This window comes from Pyrgilauda ruficollis, unplaced genomic scaffold, assembly GCF_017590135.1.
Source record: "Pyrgilauda ruficollis isolate IOZ18807 unplaced genomic scaffold, ASM1759013v1 scaffold40, whole genome shotgun sequence".
NCBI classification, from domain to species: Eukaryota; Metazoa; Chordata; class Aves; order Passeriformes; family Passeridae; genus Pyrgilauda; species Pyrgilauda ruficollis.
Window position 1 is genome coordinate 9,328,362 of NW_024525490.1, and position 26,119 is coordinate 9,354,480.

At 37.7% G+C, this 26,119-nt stretch overlaps 1 protein-coding gene across 5 annotated transcripts in view; it reads left to right on the top strand.

Annotated features, from left to right (window-relative positions):
- COL19A1 (collagen type XIX alpha 1 chain) overlaps window positions 1-26,119 on the top strand; it is a 178,479-nt gene that overhangs the window by 93,501 nt on the left and 58,859 nt on the right. For all 5 annotated transcript variants that reach the window (XM_041477498.1, XM_041477497.1, XM_041477499.1 and 2 more), the window contains exons 15-16: window positions 12,427-12,474; window positions 26,066-26,119. In XM_041477498.1, the coding sequence (XP_041333432.1) occupies window positions 12,427-12,474; window positions 26,066-26,119 (102 nt within the window). The remainder of the gene's footprint in view (window positions 1-12,426; window positions 12,475-26,065) is intronic.

Genomic DNA, 26,119 nt, shown 5'->3' on the forward strand with positions numbered 1-26,119 from the left:
ATCTAAAAGTCACGTCTCTTTCTTCATAGTGCCTCTGCATTTTCTGTATGACTTGTGAAGGGAATTCTAAATATTAAAAAAAAAATAAATAAGCAGGTTTAAAACTCCTTGTTTCCTCCCAAATGCTAACAAGAATATCATCTTGTTTATTCCATGTGTGAATAATATAGACTTGTTCCAGTGAAAGAATTCCCTTGTTATTTTAAGGAAAAGCATTTTTCAGTAAAAGGTTGCAAAAATGATCAATGCGTTTAGGGTATTGTATTCTGGCTAGATACTGCTGTATGGATAGTGGAAAATGTTCTTAATTTCCTTGCAATCCAGATACCAGGCATTACCAAGCCTGAAGAAAAGTGTCCCCAGAACTCTCCTGAGCGTGTCTTGTTTGCTCATAAAAGTAATAAATCCTGTCTGAATTCTATGACTTCACATGCTTCTGCTCATGAGCTGAAATGTAAAGCCTTTCCATTCAGAACAGTCTATTTGGGCAAAAACCATTCAAAATGGTGCAAAAGAGTGTGGCAAAAATGAACAAGAAAAAAAAAAAGATAAGAGCTTCCAAATTCCCAGGCTGTAGTTTCGCAACATGAATAGCTCTTCTCCTAGACTCAGTGTTATGAGCCACATCCATACTGTTCATATTATGCATGTAATCCTAAATAAACTTCAAAAGAACTGTCATTCATAGTGTAAATGTTTATACATGGTCTTTTCCCTCCCTTAATTTCCAACGTTGTAGCAGCAGGATCTCCATTAAAGCTTACAAACATTGAAGGGTATGACAGAGACCCATAAGATAAAAATAAATTTTACTCTTTAGGTGTCAAAATTAAGTTGCCATGTTTTAGACTACTTGTTTTTTGGATTATGAATTATAGTATGCTGTATCTCTATTTCCTGGGAAGAAGTTAGTGTTTTGTCCCAAGATCAGTGACTCTTTGCTGCAGTTCATATCTTACTGGAGGTAAACAGGTCCATTTATATCCTTTAGTTCTTGAATATACAAACTCTATGTTGGAAGAGTTAATACATTATTAAAATATTATTAGTAACCTGCAATTTTACTGTAGTAGATGCGTTGAAGTATGTCTTGTTTTAGATAGACTCTTACAGGCCTTGAAGGGATCATAGGAATAGAAATCAGACATGTCTGAAGATAAGACAGGTAAAGAACCTGAGGATATCTATTTTGTGTGTACTCTAAGACCATAGAACAGTCTTTTTGAGACATTTTTATGTAAATTATTGAAAAATTAGTACATCTGTTCTGATAGAAGTACCTGGATATGTTACATCTCTTTTTTTAATGTGTTCATTGTCTTAAGTTGCAGTTGTGGTCACTTAGCTTTCCTAAGAATCATACTCAGAGGTCAGTAGTATGATAGCAAGAATCAGAGAATATGCTGAGTTGGAAGGGACCCACAAGTTGAAAGGGATTGACAAGCCCCTACTCCCTGCCCTGCACAGATCCATCCCAAAGAGTCACACCACACACAATGCCTGAGAGCATTGTCCAAATGCTTCTTGAACTTTATCAGGCTGGTACTGTCACCACTTCCCTGTGGAGCCTATTCCAGTGCTCAACCACCCTCTGGGTGAAGAAACTTTTCCTGATACCCAAACTAAGCCTTCTCTGACACAACTTCAGGCCATTCCGTTGGATCCTGTCTCTGGTCACCACAGAGCAGAGATCAGAGCCTGCCCCTCCTCTTCCCCTCACAAGGAAGCTGTAACTGCAGTGAGGTTTCTCCTCAGTCTCTTCCAGGCTGAACAGACCCAGTGCCCTCAGCTGCTCTTCCCTGCAAGGCCCTTCTTTCTCCTTGTGGCCCTCATTTGGACACTCTCTAGGAAACACCACACACAATGCCTGAGAGCATTGTCCAAATGCTTCTTGAACTTTATCAGGCTGGTACTGTCACCACTTCCCTGTGGAGCCTATTCCAGTGCTCAACCACCCTCTGGGTGAAGAAACTTTTCCTGATACCCAAACTAAGCCTCCTCTGACACAACTTCAGGCCATTCCGTTGGATCTTGTCTCTGGTCACCACAGAGCAGAGATCAGAGCCTGCCCCTCCTCTTCCCCTCACAAGGAAGCTGTAACTGCAGTGAGGTTTCTCCTCAGTCTCTTCCAGGCTGAACAGACCCAGTGCCCTCAGCTGCTCTGCCCTGCAAGGCCCTTCTTTCTCCTGGTGGCCCTCATTTGGACACTCTCTAGGAACTTTATATCTTTCTTATATTATGGTGCCCAAAACTGCACAGAATATTCCAGGTGAGGCCATCCCAGTGCAGGGCAGAGTGGGACAATCCCCTCCCTTGCCCAGCTGGCGATGCTGTGCCTAATGCCCCCCAGAAGAGGCACCTCCTGTACCTCCTGGCTGCCAGGGCACACTGCTTTCAGATTGACTGAACTTATTCCTTCTGTACCTGAAGTGATCCAATTCATTAAATGGATGTCAAAGAATTGCATTTCTTTGACTAAAAAATGCTTTGCAAATGTTTCAGTTCGTTGATTCTAGCACAAGAAGGTGTCTTTCTGTTGGTACATTTACTGATGGTCACCTTTACACTTTTAAAAAGAAAATATTTAAATTTTAGGGAAGCAGACACAGTCTTCAGAGGGATGTTAGTAACTGATGTAGACAAGAGTGAGTGTGAATGGGTTTAGCAGTTTGAAGACAGATTACAGCAGAGTGGGAATACACAGCCCAGCAGGAAGTCTTTCTCTCTTGGCCACTGTAAATCATTGTGTGTTTCTCTTGGCAAGAGCTAAAAGAAGATTAATTACATGAGTGATGGTGGCTAAAGGAAAATTCAGTTTTCAGAGAGGTTATATTTGTGTGAGTTCTGTGTGGCTGTGATTCTTACGATATATAATCATGAAAGGAAGATGTCATATCTTGCTGTGAATAAATAGTAGGTCAGATAATATCACTGTTCATATGTCACTTAATGGGAACTTACTATGTCAGAACCATTTACGTTGTTATAGCCAAAATATGATGTAAGTGTTTCAGTTATGAGTCCCGTTAAAGTTTTAAAATGTTCCATTCATTTGGGATGAAGGCATAATGTCATAAATTTATCCCCTGGTTCTAGTAATTTTTATTTTTTCCTAATGTGAAAATTACTTATTTTTATCTAAAAGAGAAATTAATTATGCTGGGGGACAGGGAGGGAAGAGAAGTAAAATTATGACACACTGTTAGAACTAAGTCCTAATATGACTTTTGGGCAGGGAGGAAGGGAATATTAAAAGGGACCAGGTTTTGCTTAAAGTAGACAACTGGGCCTGGGTCATCGACCTTCTGCCCCAGTGCCATTGCCTACAGAGACAGGTGGTAAATGATGGCATCATGCAGAGCTCTACTGCCCTGTGCAGCTTTTCCATTCCTGTGTGTTTCCATAGAAATCATACATCAGCGGAGTAAGCTGAATGAGGCCTATCATACATTCTTATTTCAGTATAAACTAGACCATCAGTAGTGTTGTTTGGGGTCAGAATGTTCTCCCCATACACAGACCTGTTCCATGCTTCTACTCTTAGCACAGGGAGTGTGAAAGTAGGAAAAAACTGAGACTGCTTCAATGCAGCAGCTGGTTGGTCCAGGGAAAGTTGCCTGTAGCTAATCCACACAGGCAACTATGTGACAGCATGCAGTAGAAATTCCTGGGGGCTTTGTTTTTTTTGGTTTTTTTTTTGTCTGTGCCACTGGCCCCTGCAAAAGTCTAAAAGATGTCATGACTCTGTGCCTAAAAGTGTTTGTGCAACCATGATGAGTAGGAAATCCCACACAGCTCAGAAGCATGAACGACATGGGAACATGAGAAAATACAGAAGAGAATGAAGGGATTGGTACTTGGAGGGAAAAATATATTTTTAAGTGTTCAACTGACATATACAGCCATTATAGTAGGGAATGAGGGAAACTTCAAGGCAGTATGTATGGCAGAATTCATAAATACCCAACAGCTGTAGCAACCTATTAGATAGATGAGCATATGCCAAACTGCAAAATAGGCAAAACAATAGCACTGCTTTTTAAGATGCAAAAATTATTTTATGAGTTTGAAATTGAAATTTCATAGCCCAGAAAGTGCATCTGAAAAATAAAGTAGAGTCCCGGATCTTCCTGTTTGATGTGAGTTAACAGAGAATTTCACACTGTAATCCTAAAAACATTAACATTTAACAAAACTTCTCACTTGTAGCAACAACAGATAATTCAGAAAGAGATGGGATTAGAATTCCATATGTTTCTGTGCATTTATTTAAAATAGATACATGTCTTGTTAATACAATTTCATCAATCATGCATGAAGAATTAGAGAAAAGAAACAGCATTGTAATGCAAAATGTGCTAATCTGTAAGAAGAAATATGTGATAAATTTTATAGGATTTCCATAGAACCCTACTGAAATTAGCAATTTCAATAGTTCTAAGTGTATTCGTTTGACTCGGGCGTTATTCATGCAAATACATTTTATTGTAAATTTGACATATATATGTGTGTATATTTGAGCCCTTTTATTTAGGATGTAAAGTTTTCCTGTTTCTATGAGTCAGTTGACACTCCCCAAGTCCAGATATATGTATGGATTTTTCTTTTCATTTATGGTGGTAGTTTTATGGGTGTAGTCCAAAATCATGGTTGATTCTCAGCCTTTTTTTATGCTGTCTCTAATTTATCTGCTATGTTCTGAATTGCTCTGAAAGTAGTAGATGCCTCTTTTCCTTAGTACATTTCACGTCTTATGAATAAATGCTGTGATTATATTTTGAACTTTTCTCCTTTATTATGTGCACTTTATGAAGCAATATGGGAGATGTTTAAGGCTTAAGTTCCCTGATAAATTGTACTGTAGCTGATGAACCTTCAGAGAGTAAAAAGGAAGGATTACACGGCTCTGTAGTGTGGTTTTGCCTAGATGTGGGATTTCAGAAGCTGGGGACTGTGTTCTGCAGGGTCACAGCTGGCTCCACAGCTTGTCTGCTCTGGTATCCCAGCTTAAGCCTGTGCGTGCCGTGTCAGAAGAGTGACAGGTGAGGGAAGGTAGCACAGCCATCCCTTGTAAAATATATGATAACTATTCCTCTCGACACTCGATACGCTGCTTTTAGTTCCTGGGGAAAATGAGCGTCCGTCCGTACGTTCCTGAGAACCTATCCCTTTCAGGAGTTATAAAATAGTCACCCAGATGGCACCAAGTGTTTACTCAGAAGCCAAGGCTTAAGTCGGTCACAGACAGAAGTCCCCAGGAGTTGCTTACTAAACAGATATTTGGAATGTTGGCTCCTAGGTCTGGTTAAAGCGATCCGAAGGAAGCTGGTGCACAAGTGCCATGTGGAGGCGGCTGTGGGAGGAAGCTGCAGATTCAGGTCTGGGCAAGCTCCACTGTAACTTTTGGCTCTCCCCTTTCTAAACAAACATCAGCTACAGACTGCACAGCTTTCTCCTCAGTTATTCATGTGAAGCTAAAGAAATTGATACACACTCTCCAGTAGTAAGCAGCTCAAATATTACCTTCGCTTTCTTTCCATGTAATGACATGAAGGAAAGTAATCCTATTTAACTAAAGAAAGTATAGACTGCAAATTACATTTTCATTCTAAATCTCTTCTTTTCATACATTTACTTTAAGGAAAATCTGAATTTTATCTGTCTGAGCTTTTTAAATTAGGTGTATTAATTTACTGAAAATACTAAACTGTTTAGTTTTTTTCATTAAATATAGTGATCACTTAACTTCCACAGTATAACTTACAAATATCCTCTTCTTCAAAAAGCACTTTTTAACTAAAGTGCTATTAAAATTACCCCTTTGTTGAAATAGAAGACTATTTGTTATTTACAGTGCGGTTTTTATCTTCTTTATGCAGTAATACTGATAGTGAAGGCACAAGTAAAGATTGAAGTCTTAACCTTACAGTAAATTTGTTTTTCAAAAATTCTTACTCTGATAAATTGCCATGAATGTGATTTCTATGTCCTTCATTAGAATAATGATTTTAAAATTGTCCCATATGCAGTAGACATCAATGTAATGAATAATTTTGATTTACTCCTCAGGATTTTAATTATCCTTTTTTTTTCCTTAGCAAATAAACCTATGTTTATTAAAAGTACTCGGTTCATGAATGTAAACTTCAGTGAAATTACCCTTTCAATTTCCCTTTCAAATTATTGTCTTGGAATGAAAGTACATTTCAAGGTTAGTTAACAGGGAGAGCTAAAGAAATGGCCAAATCCAAAGAATAACGACATCAGTGAGGAACATATTTTCTGTTTGCTCCAGTAATAAATGATCAAGAAAATATAGCTTATCTTGTTTGCTGGCAGACTGAAATACTTCTGCTAAATGCTGTCTCCTTTTCTGTAGAAGTAAATGGATTGAAAGCAGTTTAGAAAGAAAAGTGGAGTAACAGCAGAACAGTATGGTCACTGCAGTAACTTTAAGGGGCCGAGCAGGTGTACAAATCTTTCCACTTGCTGTCTCAAGGTGCTTCAGTAAGGATGTGACTGAGATCAGGTCATGTTTGGAAATGCTTAAGATAGAGCTAGTTTAATTTCCCTCATAAATGGTAATTCAACAGGAAATTAGTCATCTTTCTGTGATTTTCCTGTGCCGTTTTTCCCATTGTAACAGATTTGTAACAATGAGGTGTGCCTGCAAGCTCTGTGGGCTTCCGTGTGGGTGGTCATGGATAACCTTTTGGGCAAGAAGAAGAAACAATGGTAATTGTATTTTAAGGTCTCCTCCTTCCTCATCCTCCTGTTTGGGGTTCAAGATAGGACTGCATCACCATTGCAGCAAGTAAACTGCCTTGAAGATACCTGAGAAACCAAAACTTTGACCATCTTGACTGGAAGAAAGTTGTTCATATTTCAGTTCTTTTGCTTGCTGCGTGTGATTGTCTGTTTTTGCCTAAGAGGAAGCCATTCATTTACTCTCAATATGTGAAGACCAAAGAGGAAAATATTCTCAAAATAGGGTAGAAGGATCACAGTGACCTGCACAGTGGAACTTGTTCTCTACAAACACCTCCAGATTAAGTGGATGCCTTTAAGACCTATTGAACTGCATCCTGTCTGGGATGCTGTGCCACTCTTACATCAGTGTAGCCACAGCAGTACCATCCACCCCACAAGCAGTATTTGGGTGGCTGGAGAGTGTTCTTCAAGTCAGTTGTGCTGCAGTTTTTCATTGTGACCACCCATTGTGTTAAGTCAGGAATCTGTGGTCACTTTTTACCTTACTCCTGGTTACTGTGATTCTGTGCTGCTCTGCTTGTGGAGTTTACAGAGGGATCATTGAAAATTTGGTTCAACAATGTGACAGCTTTTCTTTATCCTGAACGAGGACTGTGTTTTAAGAATTGCATAAATTGCTTGCAATGGGAACTGCCCACCAGTTTGCTTTATAAAACATTTCAGCAGTGATATTGTATGAGTGGAACTATACCTTTCTGTTTATCATCATAATGTTTTGAAATTGCTTGGCAAAATCCTACCTGTTATAGCTGGGTCTTTTTTAAGTAGCAAGTTCTATCATTATAAAAGCTTGCATATTCAGGTGATTGAAAAATGACCTATTCTTACTTATCACAAGGCGTTTCTGCATGCCTAATTGAGACTTTGTCTTTGTTTCTCATGTCAAGAAATTACGTACATTTTTCTCCCAGTTTAATAGCATTTATTCTGTAAAAGCTGAGGTCATGTGTTTGCTGGAATTCATAGTGAGGAAACACTGGGTGAAACACACAAACCAGTCTATAAATGAAATAAATTTTGTGCCTTAATTAATTTTGTGCATTATTATTGCTAATGTTTGTATTATATTTAATTTGTGTTGAGAAGGAAACATTCCAGCTCAGAATGTATTCCAGCAACACTACCTATAAGTACATAAGGCAGCTGTCTCTCTTTCTGCTTCAAGAACTATCAACTATGTTTTGAAGCAACTTCCAGAATCCCAAAAATATATGTGCTTGTCTAATATTTTGCCCTCTTGGCATCAACCATAATCTTCTGTGAGAAGTAACATGAATAACAGCTTTAAGTAACCTCAGTATTCCACTTCAGCTGGGGTTTTTTCTTTTATTTTTAAACATTATTTTTTCACCATGGGGTCACGATAAAAACTTCGCTTTTTTGGGAGTATGTTCTTAGGCACTTTCTCTGAGTTATTAAATTTATGAACAGCGCCTCCACCATGTCTCTGCAGATGCTTGTTGTGATGTATCAGGTATTTTAAAATGCTTTTGTACCTGCAGAGTCACATGACAGGATTTTAGCCCTTCTAAAGTAAATGGCTTCTGATAGATACACACTCATACACTTCAAATTAACAACTTTTGAAACTTAAAACAGCTTAACTGACTGAACTGTTCGCTGATTTTTCTGTAACTTCCTAACGTGTTTTTCTTCTACTATCTTAATTTTTGTTTTTAATCTCCTGATACTTTAACAAATATTAGTGTTATTTAGTATTGTTAAAGTACTAAAATGTTATATCCTACAGATATTTTCAATACAAAATCTTTTAAAAGCTCACTTATTCTACTGCAGCATTTTTTAAACCTGTTGTTTTTTCCTAGTTTCCCTCAACTAAGGCTTAGACTAAGTTTTGATGATATTTTGTTTAAATATCCATCCACATGTTCTTCACAGTGTGGTTGTGTTTTCTATTCTATGTTCTAACCAGCATGTTTTCCCTTGTCAATACTTCCCTTTATGGTTTACCTCTTATAAAGAGAGTCACAACTTTCTGCTCATTTTCAAGATTTTGTATGACCCTCTTGTGCCTACCAATGCATCAGGTATCATCTCTCTTCATAGCTACCCTCACTCATTGTGGTAGATTTTCTAAGTTTCAGTTGCACTTAAGAACATCTCCATTTTACTGGCTTTTATTTTCCCCAAGCTACGTGGTAATGTTTTAGAGATTTCCACTTCATGTTCCTCAAGCTCCTTCAGGTATGTTACTCCAAGGAGCTTGCTTGGTCCGTGGCAGGAGCAGGCTTTATAGACTGTATATATTATTTTAATCCACTGCTCCACAAAGTCGGTAGAAGGCTGCTGCCTTTCAGCCTCAAAGGTGGCCTGGCAGAGTCAGGAAAAGCCCATGTGTGTTAGGACCTCAAAGGATGCATCATATTTTCCTGCCAGCCAGATGTCACACAAATAGGCTGGTTTTATACCTCACAGTGCCTTGTGCTGTTCCTAGACATTGTTCTGCTCATCACCATAGCCATGCTCTTGCCAGGTCAAAAGTATCAAAGTGACAGTGACACATAGTGAATGACTTCAATTGCCTTGCAATACCTGAAGTGTATAAGAAAGGTGGGGGCAGACTTTAGCTGAGCCTGTTGAGCTAGGACAAGGGATAGAACTGAAGGAGGTATTAAACGGAAGGAGGGTAAATTTAGATTAAATATGAGCATGAGGGTTTTTTTACAATGAGGGTGATGAAACACAGGAACAGGTTGCCCATAGAGTTGGTGGATGCTCCATCCCTGAAAACGTTCAAGTCCAGGTTGGTTAGGAATCTGAGAAACCTGGTCTGGTTGAAGATGTCCCTGCTCCTTGCAGGAGGGTTGGACTAGATGGCCTTTAAAGGTCCCTTCCAATCCAAACCATTGTATGGTCCGATGACCTTAATTGCTTTGGCTGTTGTTTACCTGGGGAGTTTGTACTTGTAGGATAGATTGCCTTCTCACATAAATGTTTCTAACACAATCCACAGCATATCCCATATACCATAGACTGGATGGATGATAGATAGATAGATAGATAGATATAGGTATGTATACTCAGTCTATATCCCTTCATCTGTGGTGGTGGGCTCCTCTGACCAGCTGTGCTATCCATGGCGGGAGGGAGTCAAATCTGATCTTTGATCTCCAAAGGAAGATCTCCAGAAATTAAATAGGAATGTGACCTAAATAGATACTTTTGTCCGTCTTCCTACAAACATGTACTTCTATTCATTGCCGAGTTCTATAGGAGTTCAATGGTAGATCTTTTATTCATCCATTTAGATGGAATTCACTGTAGAAGGGTTTTTTTTTTCATTTCTCCTGCAGGTTTCTTCTGCAGTTATTTTTCCATGATCTCTTTCAGTGAGTATTGAGCAGAGATAGCATTGCTAAGCCATTACTTTGGCCAAGTTACTACAGTTTTAGAGCTGTGTTAGTTAACGTGGCCTGTGTTGTCCTATCAGTTTTTAAACGGAAGATCCCACTGAGGTTGGTGTGAACTTTTACCTCAGTTTCAATATCAGGATGTGGCTCCTTGTACAGGGGAGTCCTCCCTGCCTAGTTACCAATTGTACACAGCTCTCCTCCCTTTCCTTGAAGATAAATCTCCTTATCTGGTTCCTTTTTCTTGACAATAATATTGTAGAGAGAAGAAAAAGAATAAAAGTACTCCTTGGATAAAAATGTTGGCTATTAATTATCACTATTGTGCAGTTACATTCTTGTGTAATTCTTGTCCCCTTGGAGCCTTATTGTACAGATATGTGAGGCTAAGCATTTCCTCCCCCATAAAACGGACATTACAGGTTTTCATCTCATTCCCCTGCATAAAGTTGTCACTAAAATGAAAAATTAACAAAACAAAATTCCACTGCTTCCTGAATTCCCAGAATTTCTTCGCAGAATTAGAATATTGCTAACAATTAGACAGAACACCGCAAGTTCCACACTACCTAGAGGAGAAAGTAAAGAAGCTTTACAGAGGTCACATTGATATGCTGCTTTATGGGTTTCTGTATGTATAAGCTACATAACTTGCACTGTAATTAACTTACCATGATATTATTTGTTGGACACAATCTTCTCATGCATATTTTAGTTTCATAAACTTATGGTGAAAGAAGGAAATGGTGTGCATCAGCTTTGTAAAAGATCCTACATCTTATCCTGTTTACATTATAAACTGAAATGATAGGAGAAATATCCTATAGTGGAATACTGTCTGAGATATAGTTTTAGCTTCAGTGTTTGAAAGTGGAGAAGTGGTAGAAATGGAAAGGCTCTTGAAGGGACCACTTCTTTTTAAAATTGAAGTCAGACTACATTCTAATCAATTTAAAACCTTACTTGAAGATGTATGAGCTAGTAGCTTTGGAATGCCTACTTTCTCAAGTTTATACTGGGAATTGGAGATCATTAATGAAATTCCTAAATTAATTTCTAGAAATCTGGGTACTTTAAAAAATCATGATTGTCAGGGCACCTCAGTTCACCTTTACTGGGTAAATAAATATGTGTAATTGATTCTGAGTAAGGCATTTGAATTTGACCAAAGACGTAACTCATGCTGAAGCAATACATGAGTCTGAGTAATTTTAAATGTTTCAAAATTTTAATATTTCAAATTCTTAAATAAACAAAATGTAAGTTCTTTAACTGTGTGCCGTCTCTAAGAATATGCAATATAACATGCAAGGCTCTTTTTTTTTTTTAATTATGCAATGCAGAACTGTTACATATTCTTTGCTGATTACATTGAAAATTATTTCACATTTCTTGTTGTTATAATGGAAATTGGATTGCTTCCTCAAAGTAATTTTTTAAATTGTGTTCCAAGGTGACTCATGAAGAAAAGGGGGAGTGGGGGGAATGACTGTTCTAAGTTGTTCTGAAATGTTATTTGAAGGCTTTATGACTATATTGTACATTAATCAGATATAAAATTAAAGCCCCAAAGCATCAGAACTTGGTCTGTGATTTGGTCTCTGAATGCAAAAGGCAGATCCTTGCACTGAGTTCAGAAGGAAAGCTCACAAGTCAAGGATATATTCAAAACACTCAAAGCTCCAGTGCCTGTTCAGGAGAGAGAGAGAGAGAGAGAGAGAGAGAGAGAGAGAAAGAAAAAAAGAAAAAAAAAAAGAGACACTAAAGTGTTTTGAAAAGCCCAGCCAGAACTGCAGAGGAAGCAGCACAGGGCTGGTTCTTAGGATCCAGTGAGCATAAGGCCTTCTGCTATATTTAGTTCCCTTTCCCTGCCTTCCCCTCCCCCTTCACTGCCTATATTTGAATTTGAGTTGTAGAGTAAGTTGTCTTTCATTTAAAATAACTCTTTTTTTGGTCAATTTTTTATGGCACCCTAAATTTACAAGAGAAATCACTTTTCAATTAACATTGTAGTTAAATATAATTATGCTTAATTAGTGCTGAGTTACCTCTTCTTTTCCAAAGGATACAGCCTTTATATGATGGCATGTGATTAATAATTATTGTTTGTGCTTTTTCTTGCACCTTAATATAACATTGAAGGAATTGTTAGGAATAGGCAATTCTTATTATTAGAAATAAACGCCTTGTCTTGCCATCTGGATCTTTGGTCTTGTCTTCTATAGAGAAGTAGAGGATGAGAATAGCACTGAATGTTATAATTGCTTAATGTCTGTATTTTCAGGGCTTGCTGGAGGGTCCCCAAGGTCCACCTGGCAAAGAAGGTCAGAGGGTGAGTAAACTTGGTGAACAACTGGTGAGTGTGCTAACAGCTTGTGTGTGACTTCTGCCTAAGCACTAATAAAAAATGGTAAGGTAGCAGCTGAGTATGAAGCGTGCTGACAACAAACTGAGCCTTGACACTTGAGGTTTCTCTTCAGTTGAAGGAGATTTAACAATTTCAACCATCTAAAGTGTTTTAATGACTGGCAGAACAGATGTATTGTATTGTGTTTTTTGCAGTATAACCGAAATTATAGTAAAACTTTTCAGTTTTCCTTTTTTGACAGGGGTGAACTATACTTTGCAATATCTAAGATATATAAGTATATGAATTTAGAGTCATTATCTAAAATATTAGCAGAAACCAGTAATACTGATCCAGTTCTTTTAATGCCATTATGCAAGTGTCAGCACCCAACATACGTGTACAAAAGATATGATACAGTAAAGGGGACTGCAGGGCACTGGAGGGGGAGGTGCAGAATATGCCAAATACATTAAATAAACCTTTGGTTATTTAGAATTCTAATATGATTAAGTAATGGACTGACTGGTTTCTCCATGCTCTGTTTTTATTTTCCCTGACTTATTGAATTTGATAATTCATTACGGCAGACAACAAATATTTATGATTGTGGTATCACAAGAATTGACTATTGCAAATTTATAATCTAGTATATTCCTAAAAGTTTGGGGAGATATTAAGACTCAAGCATTTCAGTATTTTTACAAATTAAGTGTGTGCCCAGTTTGCAGTTTTGAAGTTGGGTCTCAATAATTCTTGGTTTATTTAGGCATCTAGATATTCAATATCACAGTTAAAATATCTGAAGTAAAGAGATTAAGTGTTTCTCATCATTGATCTTAGTAACTACAGTGAGTTTTTAAAGGCTAATTGAATGATTCCAATAATAGTAATAAAACTAACAGAAGACTAACTCTTGAACAAAATGAGTAATGACACATAGGCCCCAAAGCTATGTTTTATGTTGGTTGTTAAGTTTTAAAAATAGTACTAAATTCCATTTAAGCTGAAAGCGAAGACATGAAAGCTTAGTTTATTTATGTTTCTCACTAAGGTTTGAGAATCTGATCAGAAAAACTCAGTGTAGTAATGCAGAATTCAAAGTAGTGTGATGGAAATGTTATTAAAGCATATTTGCTAGCATATTAACATCCTTATTAAGAATTTTATAATTATTATTGCTATTACAGTTAGCAATTAAATATATAGGATACTGAGAAAAGATAGTTGAATCCTCTTTTAGCATATTTATGAGTTGTTCTGTGGAGTACTGAATCTGCAGAAAGACTGATTCTTCTTTAGGAGCAGTTATAAAGATTCTTGTGTTTAGAAACTTCACCCTTGGAACTTCTTAATTTTTTATGCAAAATTTCAGAGTTAACATACTTTATTGTATTTAATGGTGGATAAATTGATTTGGAAAAACCTTTTTTTTTTTTTTTTCCCCACTTTGCAGTACGAATTAGTGGGTTGATACTTTCATCATGGACATTTTCCTACTCACACATAAAATCGAGCTGCTGTCACACTCCAGCCCCTATAAAAATGGGAGCACTGATGGTTTTGTAATCTCTCCGTGCACACAGCTGCCTTGAGCCAAACAATGGGAATAGAACAGCAGACTGTGGAGTCTCAGCATCTGTCTTTATCTTTCTACCAGTGAGATGGTCTCAACAATACTCCTGCTGGCCACTCCTGCCCAAGCATTAACAACATTGTTGGCAGGCTTAATTCAACTCCCATGTGCTTTTGCATTTCCAATACATTTAATTACACAATAACATACCATTTGTAACAAGATCTCTGCTCTGTTTAATGACAAACAGGACAGTGCACATCTAATGGCTATTAAATGCTCCTTTTTATTCAATTATAGATGTCATGTTCCTCTGTTCTACTCTCAGCAGATCCTCCAAATCTTTCACATTATATGAAGTTATTGCTTTTCTCATGGGCTGTCCTTTGAAGATTAAAGCATATTATTGAGTGTGTAACTAGCTAATATTTTTTTCTCCAACATATTATTCAAACCTAAAAGCAATATTGTGTCCATTATGAAGAATAGAACTGCAACATATTAGGGACAAACAAGCCACTCCAGAAACACTTGAAAGTCAATTTGCATGCCACACTTTGAGAACATGAACTTTTATTTTAAGTTGCCATTCGTACAGTACTTGCTATATTCAAAATTTTATCCACCTGCATCTGGAGCATTTTTAAGTGTTCAACTCCTTTGAAAATTGGTCTTAGATTAATAAGGAGTTGAGAGGACAATCATATAGTGTGTAACTTACAGACCTTGGAATACACACTGAAGCAAGGAGAATTAACAATGTTAATGGTGACATTGAAGAAACATATAGAAGGCTCAAGTTAGAGTTAGTGACAGGTAAATGGCAATAGAATTAGTAGAAAAGCAAGGAAAACAGTGCATTTTCATTTTCAGAGTGTTTTAAGTGAGGTTTTATTATATCAACCAAGATAAGAGTTTAATATTAGAACTACTAAGAAATACCAAAGGTGCCCTGTCCCAGAGTGGGCACCCATCTCCCCGCATTCGCTAAAGAGGGAACTAGGAAAATTGTACCCTAGTGAGAGGAATAAGTCTGAATAGTAGTATTTCTTTCACCTCACAGGAATAACTGGCACAAAAAAATCACATCATAAAAATAAATACAATAATTATTATAGAAATAGAGTAAATGTTGCTATTATTATAATAAACATAACAATAACTGTAGTTTTTGAGTTCGAAGTTATGTCAACCTTAAAATGCTTATTGACATCGAATTGGCTTAAAAATGCAAATTTGCATCATTATTTTTAATTAGATTATGTTGGTGGTTTATTTATTTCAAGTGTAAAGGGGAATCAATACATTTTTTCAAATAAGGTGGTAACAGCTTTTTTCTGATAGATGCACTGTAGACAGAGTTACTGGTGTCATTTGAGCCCATGCATAATTATTAAAACACTGAATATGTCATTTTATTTGTCTTTGATATATTATACTGTATATATAATATAGTAATATAGTATATTACTACTGTATGGTCATACTGGGTTATCATCTTACTCACACATCAAAGAGCAGTTTAGGTTCTTACTTGTTTAGATGATGGTCAGCAATGGAAATTGATGACAGAAGTGTGTGAAATATCTTCCATCTTAGTTGGTCTTGCTGGATGCTTTCCAGATATCCTAAAGAATAAAAGGATTTGCAGAAAGCAGCACTAATGTGATATGTTTACAGAAACATAGTGTGGAGAGATCATTCAGAAGGAGAGAGAAAACCTGAAAATTCTAGTTTTGTGCGACATTAAAGGACTCTGTATCAGGATGACCAGGTTCTATTTTTTGGCTTTATTTAACAGAAAATTGAAAATTTGCTACAAGATTTCAAGTAATGAAGTCATGGAGAACAATGAATGTGAGGATAAATAAAATTTGGATTAATAATCATATTACTTCTCTTATATTACTCTAGTAGCAAAATGCATAAATATTTATTTTGTGAATAAACAAATGGATTAATACTTCAGCATTTATCAATTGGTTGTGTCTCTAAGAGTAGACTCATGAGTTCCCATTCTTTCCTCACTTATTGTGACATTTTTCCCATTCATCTCCGTTATCTCTTCTCTTTGTGGCTGGCTTATGCAGGAGAGCAACCTTCCTGAGCAATGGGTACAAATAATGATCTTCAGTCTTACATATCTTGTTTTCTTTGCACAGCACTAAAACAGGATGAACAGAGTTTTGAGATCAAGTGAAGGAATTTGTTTTCAATTTTTTGCATGGTTTACTACCATGCTTCATCTACACAAAAGAAACTTCCTAGAATTTTCAGTAACTACAAAAAATCTTAAAATATATTCAATGATTCATCACATATTTTCCATCTTAATTAGACTGTTACTCTGAAGGCAAAAGTAATTGTCATGGCAGAAGCCATCATAACCTGGTTATATCACAACCTGGCCAAATTCAAAGAGCACACAGTGAACTTATTGCTGATTCTTCAATCAACCTGAGACTTATACAATATTCATTTAAAGGGCTATAATAGTGTCATCATTGAATGTAGTTGAATTTTGTATGAGCATGTAGAGCCCTTGTGTTTCTCCTTTTGCCAAGATACCCACTGCCGCTCACCACTCACATTTGGTAGTCAGTTTTGTGTTTTCCTATGGGCTCAAGGAGTCCTCAAACATTTGCTCTTCTTAAAAAAGTCTCATGTTTCCTCTTGTTCTACAAGTAGTGACTGTGCATAAGATTTTTTAAGGTTTTTGATCCTTAATGAAGTGGCTTGCGTTAGACATGTGACCTTACTCAGCAGGAGTTTTGGGTTTTAGCTCTGGTCACTGAAAGAAATGGGCCAGTAGAAACAGCTACTCATTCCTGCATGAGAAATACTAGACTACTCTTGAGCAGGCCCTACATTCATACATAATTTTTCAGTGTCCATCATGTTTGCTTCAGGCATGTTACTGCTGCAGCAACTTGATACTATTACACAACTGCTCAGAATGACATCAGGAACTTTAGAAGGTAAGGACACATTACTCAGAAAAGTCCCTGGTCCAGTATTACCAACCCACAAACAATACTAAGATTGGGTACTAACCTAGCACTGCATGGAATTTAAACCTCTGTGGACTACCACGCCATCTTCCTGGATTTCTATGTTGTGCAGAACTATTACTTTTCTCAGTCATCTTACACTTTCTAAGTAAGCTCATCTTTTGCAGAAATCCAGTTTCCGCTTCAGAGAACATCAACAACAGACTCTGCAAGTCTCCTTGAATTTTTTCTTCCAGTGTTTCTTGTCAATCACATATTTTAAAATATGCATTTTACTTTACACTGTGTGAATCTAATCTTCCATTAGCCTCCAGCAACTGGGGTTTTTTTATGTCTTCTTTATATTGAAAGGTATTTAGAGTTTTTTCTCTACAATCAAATCACCATTCCATTAATTTTTGAAAAAAGTCCACTAGGGGCCTTTAGCTTCCATGCAAAGAATTTTCTGAAGTCTTCAAGTAATTTTGCCATGTTGATGTGTATTCTTAAAAGTTTCTACTACCTGTAGTTTACAGGCTGCATGGAGCTTTCCAGACTCTGCCTTTACTATGTTAAATGCAATGAAGTTTATATTTCCAAAATAATATTCCAAATGTTTTGAAAAGTAATGCTTCATTACAGTTGGATATCTTTGCAGCAGGGATTTTCCCTGAACTTGGTGCATTTTTCATAAATACTATTTTTTCTGCAAATTATTCAATTTAAAAAATATAATACTTCAGAGAATTCCAAAATTTTTTTAATGTGCAGGATCAAGGCAATTTTATTAGACAGCTATACAGTGAAATCTAGGCAGGGTGATTTTGCATTCTTACCTGGCCTCTAGAAGATGCATGCAGCTGCCCGGCATGCAGCTGGAATACACAGCAATTTGTGCAGCAGTTTCTGCTTCTTTACAATCCTCTTGATGCCTTCTTAAGCTCCTAGGCACTTTTTCTGGGATTTGAGCACTTTCGGGAAGCCTCTGAGGGCACTGAGGATGCCTGTTGCTTCCAGGTGAGGCTGAGGTAAGGGTGGCTCTGCAGCTTCTGTCAAGCTCTGTCAGCTGTCCTTGGGCACAGAGCCGCAGCAGGGAGGTCAGCCCCTTCTGGCCTGTGCCAGGATGAGGACTCTGCAGGAGCAGCTTGTGCAGCCATGGCAGAGGCAGCCGGGAGATGCAGCAGGGGGCTCAGCAGTTCATGCAGGAGGGCACAGAGAGGCCAGCTAACCTTCTCTGTCCAGCACGCACGTACTGAGGGATGGTGGTCACAAGGCACAGGACCCAAGCGCTACTGAAGGAGCTGTGGCAGCTGTTTGCTGCCGGGCTTTCATACCCAGATGGAGGACACAGCTCTCTAAGTCCATAGGGTCTCACACATTACGATCCTCTCTTGGTTATTTTGAATGGTCATGGTGCCTGGGAGAGGTTCCTGAAGACTGGAAAAGAGCAAATGTCACTTCTGTCTTCACAAAGGAAGGTGCAAGGAACTACAGGCCAATAGGCTTCAAACCCTGGCAATGTGAAAGAGGAAATCCTCCTGAAAATCATTTCTGAAAACGTGGAGGACAAGAAGGTGATTGAGGTAGTCTGCATGGATTTATGAAAGGAATATTTTGCTTGAGCAAATACATTGCTTTCTATTATGATGTGACTAGCTGGGTGGAGGAGAGGTGAGCCGTGGATGCCAACCTCAGCTTTAGCAAAGCCTTTGGCATTATCTCCCATTATCTTTGTAGACAAACTGACAAAGTACAGGTTAGATGGGTGGATGGTGAGGTGGATTCAATCTGAAAAACAAGGTCCAGAAATTTTTCATTAGGGGCACAATGTCCACTTGGAGACAAATCATTAGTGGTGTACCCCACTAATGGGGCTGCTACTAGAGCCAGTACTGTCCAGTGTCCTCCTTAACAGCCTGGACAATGGGGCAGAATGTAGCAGAGAACTGGGGCAGAAGAAATCACATGAAGTTCAACAAGAGCAAATGCAAAATTCAGCATCTAGGGAGGAATAACTCCAGATATGAGCATACACTGGAAACAAAATGTCTGGAAAAAGGCTCTGTGTAGAAGAACTGCTTGGACAGTAAGCAGACCATGAGCCAGCAGCACATCCTTGTGGCATAAAACAGGCCAACAATATCCTGGCCTGCATTTGAAAGAGCACTGCCAGCAAGTCAAGGGAGATATCCTTCCCCTTTGCTCAGCTCTGGTGAGACCACCTCAAGGAAGAAACAGACTTCCTCAGGGGCATCAGCGTGCAACTGGAGAAACTTCCATGGAAGGAGAGACTCAGAGCTGGGACTCTTCAGCCAGTGGGAATCTAATCAGTGTGTAAATATCTGATGTGAGGGAATAAAGAAGAGGGAGACATTCTCCTCCGTAACAGCTGGTGACAGGACAAGAGGCAAGGGGTAAGAAATTTTTAAAAAAGAAAAAATAACCAAAACCCAGAAAATTCTATCTTAACACAAGAAAGAACTTTCTTATTGTGAAGTTCATCAAATACAGATGCAGGCTGCCCAGAGAGGTTGTGGAGTCTCCATCTATGGAGATATTCAACAGCTGAGTAGACACAGTCCTGGACAATTGATCCTGCTTGAGGACAGGGATTATACTAAGTGATCTCAAGACTTTCCTCCAACCCAGACAATTCAGTGGTTTTTATATGACTAGCTCTAGCTTATTCTCAGCATAGCTACCAACAACTTCATTTTTATGGATTAATACAAATTTTTAAAAGTCTTTTATATGTATTTAAACAGATTATTGCTCCATCATGGTGGTTTCCCTGGTTCCAGTGGTGAATTGGGTTCAAGCATTTAAAATCTTTCTGCAATATCACAGCCATATCCTTGATTCTGTGTTCCTTGGGATGTTGCAGGTGTTCTGAAGTAAATATTTTTGAAAGAACTTCCTTATTTCCAATAGTTGTGTTTATAATACCAAAACTTCACTTAAGAGGAAGTTATTTTAGCATTATCTTAGTAATAAATTAAATACCTCATAAAACTAAGAATCTGTTGTCGTATATAGTACTTCAACAATGATTTCACTAAAATTACATGTTTGGAGGGACTCTGTGGAATTGCAATATTTTCCTTATGTTAATAATCAGCTTACTCTCTGAGATTACAAGTTTTTCTAATCAAGCATGAACAAAGTTAGTTTGACAGAGTGGAAAATCTTCATAAATAAATGGATGGAGAGCTGTTAGATTTTCTTAACATAATTATTTAGAGTGGCATCAAAATTAATTTAAATTCAGATTGCATGTATCTGATTTTTATAACTTGAATATCTCTTTGACATAATTTCTTTTCTAGTTCAGTGAGTAAATGTTGTACTTAACCAATTATAAAGCAAACCTTACAGAACAATGATAATGTCTGCATTGCAGGTCAGCCTCCTGGCATAATGCAAAACATTTTCTTAACAGCTAAATCTCTGGAGGTTTGGAATCTCTATTAATCTTCTCAGTCCTTGACTTTGGTGTATGTTTTTTTTTTAAACAGGCAAAGCTCCAATTCTTCTTTAAGTTAGAGTTCTGTATGTTCCTTCACTCTGACATTTAACAGTCCAAAAATGCTTAATGTAAAACCGTTTTTCTCATAGAATGTCTCTACATTGAAGTACATATCCAGGAAATTAGGATACAGCTTAAAAATATTTATTTTTCCCACTTTGGCATTTAAAAATGGAATGAAGCAGTTGTAATTTAGAATGCTGAAAATAGATTTGTCAGTTATAAAAATTCTTTTTTTTTTCCTTGTCAATTTCCACTGTAGAAATTAAAACCTAACTTTTAATGGAATGGCAGAAATGATATAACTTTTAAGAGGGTCTTTTAGAATTTCAGACTCTCTTCCAAATACTCTTAGTATTTCTTTTAATGTCTTTTAGGCAAAGGTATAGAAATATGAGAGAATAAGAAATTATATCTAATAATAATTAAGGTATAAACTAACTAAATATAGTTGAAAACTATTTCTTTGAGTGGTTTTGAAATAAAATTGAACTTTTATGGATACACTTGACAAATTGTGATAGATTTTGTCTAGCGATTTGTTGGCAAAAGAGGTCATGGCATTTGACTTCTTGGCATTGCTATGCCTGTTTAGGAACTTATTTTTGTTTGTTAAACTCGTTTCAATTTTATGTAGCCTGTCTAGGCATTCCCTGTAACCATTTTATTAATGTCACAATGAAGAAACCAGGGACTTTGTAAATCATTCCTAAAAAGATTTTGGAAACCCAAGATTGAGTGCAGGAAGGCTTCTGCATGAGGAGCTCCCTACTGACTTTTCTCCCAAAGCAGGGGATTAGGTTCTGTGTGCTCTATTCTTCTGTGAGCCTTGTTTCTGTGAAAGGTTTTAGTGGGGTATGATGAACAGACTTGCACTTGATTTCTGCAAATGTTTTAATTTTCATTTCTTGCCTTCTGGCTTTATTTCCTGTGATTTTTGTTCAGGTTTAACATCTAATACCGAAGTTAATTTGTAATATGCTGGTTACCATAATATGTCCTCAAGGCCAAAGTTAATAGGATTGAAGAAGAGATTGTACATTCAAATCCTAACACTGTATTACTGAAGTTAACAAGTTTTCATTGTCTGCAACATAGATTTTCAATTTAAAGGAGAGGCTATCCCAACTCTTGCTGTAATCTGAGATAGTGTAGGATCTGGATCTGGCACTTGGCTGCTTGGTAGCAACTTTGGGCATCTGGAGGAAGAGTTTTTTAACTGCCCAGAGCTCAATTCCTGTGGCTGTGTTCAGGTACTCAGGGTGCTGGCAGGCATCTGTAGGTCGGGCACTGTGAGACAGGGGTCTTTAACTCCCCGCTCACCTCCTGTTTTGATTATATCTGTGCCTTTGTAAGTCTGGTTTTGAAGATTAACCAAGAGAACCATAGTGTAGCTTGGCAAAAAAATCATATAAACCTCATTAATTTTGCATAACTACTACGGTAGTTGAGACTTAAAGCCCAGATTTCTACTTTCCCTATAAGTATTTCTTGTTTTGAAATGTGAGGATGTGTTTCAAGAACCACTAATTAGCGCTTTCCCTTGAAAATTCACATGGGTTTATTCTAAGAACTTTTACCTTCATACTAAAGTGTAGAGTCTTTAAATTATTAATCCATAAATCATGTCAGTGTTCCTACATAACTTCTTGATTTTATCCTTAAATAATCTGCAGTTTATTTTTAAACACTAGGATTAGAGATCTTACTCCTCTACAGTTAGAGAGATGTGAATAGATGGATATGGCATGATACAGAAGGGGGTTACAATCAGATTTTGAATTCTTGCACTGCGTGCTGGACCTGCAGCAGTGCCCAGAGGCAGCAGTCAGAACCAGAGCACAAATCCTATGGGAGGATGGCCAGAGCCTCTCTTCCGAACAGCTTTCCATCTCATATCAGCCAAACTCATCAAGCCATCTCAATTCACAGAGGGGGTGAAGGAAGAGAGGAATAAAGAATGCAGCTGACCACATACTTCAGCTAGGCTCTCAGCTGGGTTTCCTGAAGCATATAATCTCTCATTTACTTTATTTTTAGTATTTTATCTTTTTTTGCCCCTAACCAAGCAGTTGTTATTTGAATGATTTGTCATTTGAATGATCTAGCTGAAGTCTGTCCTTTGGGAAAGAGGAAAGTAGCCTGCTGTACAAATTGGCTGGGGGCAGGAGTCAAGGGAACAGCATACAATAGCAGTAACATTTAGAAAACTTCTTATCACATTGATTGGCAGCAAAAATATATGCAGCACAAAGGAAATAACCAGCAACTGTTTTGTTCTTCTTCAGGTATTCTAAGTAGCATTAGACAACTTGTTGACACCCTGTGTCATTTTTAAGTTAATGTAGGTGGTATTGCATTTTTTATTTAGTTAAAGGAACAATATGATGCTTAGGACATTTATTTATATTTTGAGTGGTTTTATAACCTCAATATTTGCTCAGTGATTTAAGCTCAGTGATTAAGGTAACAGGCCTCCTGTGTGGGCTGTCAGCCCCCTGCACAGCAGAGTGGCAGTAAATACAGCTCTCGTGGGGCTACCAAGACCCACAGCTGAGCAGGAGATGGGAACTGGGGCTCTCTGCTAAGCCCACTCTATAAACCAGAGAGGGCACTGAGATGTTTTTCACTTCTTTCTTGCCAGAAGGATGACTCAAAACCAAAATGTAAATATTTAGTCATGGTCTGGCTCATGGTCTGCCCAAGGCAGCATCATAACGGGCTTGTCAAAAACATTATTCTAATTGTTTTAATTACCCTAAACATAAACCAATTTTTTCTACTTACACTCTTACTTTAGTATATATATATATAATATTTTTTTCTCCTGCTGTTGCTGAGAAGTTATAGAGAAGCAGGAGTGCTGACAAGCAGGTGGAGTTTTGGGTATTCCTAACATTGAAGTCTCTGTATGTGAAAGACATAGCTGAAAGGTAGTGGCCTTTCATACATTTCTGTATTAAATTTAAAATACCAGACAGGTTACAAAGGTGCTTGGAGGCAAAAAAAGGACTTTTATTACTCTATAAAAAGCTTATGCCTCATACTGATCTGTGTGGTTGTTTTACATGCAACATTGCATAATGGCTAATAATATAATGATGGGATAAAAAGTGAGGCAAATGTTTCCTCTGTGTTTCACTGGGTATGTGTTCTAGTAATTAATAAATGATGATGAAAAATAACTACCCCCATTTATTTTTTTTTATTATTTTTATAACTCGGGGTTTTTTTTCAGAAAGTTTATCAAGTTCTGTCTTTGTTATGTCATAAATCACATTTTAGTTCATCTTGTAAACAGAGATAAAATTGCCTTCCCAACATATTCCATGTTTTCCTGTGTAATTAACACCTCGTTCACAGTTGTGTCTGCCAGTCAAAGCCCTGTCTTCTTCATCCTGACACTTCCTTGATACTTTGTTTAGACTGCTGTGACTTTAAGTGTCATCCTCAGGATACTTTAGATAAGTTCAAACAGGAAAAGGAAGGTGCTTCAAGAAGTCAACACTGTAGATCGTTATAACTCAGAGGGACTATTTTAAAAGTATGGAGTAATTTATCTTTGTTTATTACATTATTACCTCTCATTCTGTTTTTCTGCTTTCTAAGGGAAGGTTTTTTTGGGGTTTTTTTTTTTTTTTTAAGTCAGGATATATCAGTTTCCACCTGTATTTCCGGAGCAGAGGTCAGTCCAAAAGTACAGATGTAGCTATGTGCAGCCCCCTCTGCTTGTGCGTGTGTGCCCTGGTGCTGTGCCCTGGCCGTCCAGGCACGCCCCTCAGTTGCTCAGTGAACAGCAGCATCAGTGAGCTGACCAAAGTCAAAACCTGCTCCAGCTTAGCCCAGCTGAGCTGCCAGCCCTAGCTGGTCCTGGGGCTGCAGGGCAGTGTGACCAGCACAGCAGAGGACATGCTGGAGGTGGGTAGTAAGAGCCAGGAGAGCCCTGAGCCCAGTCTAGGCACCTAGCTCTGTATTTTGGTTCTAAAAATTTACCCTTAGCTGCCCCAGTTACAGCCCTGCATGTGCAAGTACTGGTGGGATTAAACAGCTCAGCACATAACATATGTCTCAGCTAGTTAAGACCCAGGAATTTGGCACTCCAAATATGCTGAGGTGATTTGGTTTCACACTGACTGGCTGAGGACATTCATAAAACCGTGGTGGCAGTGTACATGTTGTGTGGCACAACCCAATGGCTGAAACACATCCGCACAATCTTTGTTCTGTTCCTGCTTCAGCTTGAAGGGCTTGAGATACCTACCACTCAGGAGAGTCCCTGGCTTCTGGGCAAGAGGTTGCCCTGGGAGAGGGATTTTCCACCCTTACTGGCATCCCCTCAGCACAGATCAAGATTAATGAAATGCATAGCATGAGAGTGCTTTCCTACAGATCAGGGCTCTAACCTGGAAACAGCAAAACTGTATTTCTTTCTGCTCCTGAGAATACTTCTGCAGTCTATGTCACACTGTTATTTAAGAAACTACAGAAGCAGGCTTAGAAGTAAGGAGCATAGTTTACAGAAATATCCCTATGTGTTATTTGTGAACCGTCAGCCAGAATTTTATTTTTTTCACTTTTTAAGCCAAGTTTTCACCAGGACACCTCCCTAATGCTTACCATTAATTTACACTTGCCATATGCAAGGGAAAAGTTTACTCTTAATGGATATAACTTTTTTTTTTTTTTTTTTTTTTTTTTTTTTTGCCATTTGCACCTAGATATTAGCTGTTCTCAGCTGTTGTTTCTAAAAAATGTGCATCAGATTTCAGCTTGGCAATAAAGATGTTAATTCTTGTAAATTACTTCCATTTTTATGTTGATCTTCCTATAAAAAAGCATATGTGAAAACAGTTGTTCAAGCAAACTCTGTACTAAAAAATTGTAATAGTTACATATGCATGTGTTTTTTAGAAACTGAGTACAAAGTCTCCCTTAAGTAGACTTTTATGGACTTCATGTTTTAATGCAAATGATTTTGCATGTGCATTATATATACACAGATGGTAGTAATTGCACAAAGGAGGTGAGTTGTTTTTGCAAATAAATCTCTGGCTTTTGTGCTCATTATCACATCCCAGAGAAGAAGGTATGTGTGTTTGTTAGTTGGGTTATATTGCACAGATCTGTTGCTGCAGCACAGTTTTACATCCCAAGCTCCGGTGTATTCATACAAATGTAATTTCTTTACACCTCATCAAGGTGCTTTGTTAATAACCCTATGTGCAGTCATATTTGAGACAAAGCTTTAAAATATGACATTGTTACTGGGATGGAGATGCAAATATAGTTTGTTATAACTATTAAAAACAATCCTAGATCTACTCATATTAGATAGTATTTCAGTGACTGATACAGAGAATTCATTTTGGATGGATTTTTTTTTCCTAATATGTAAGGCAACAAATCTTTTCTTAAAATTCTTATTCCAAATCAGTCTCTAACCACAGCATTTATAAATGTCTGTTGTAATTTTTTTGTTTCCAGGGGAGACGAGGCAAACCAGGCCTTCCAGGAAAACCGGGGCCACCAGGACCACCA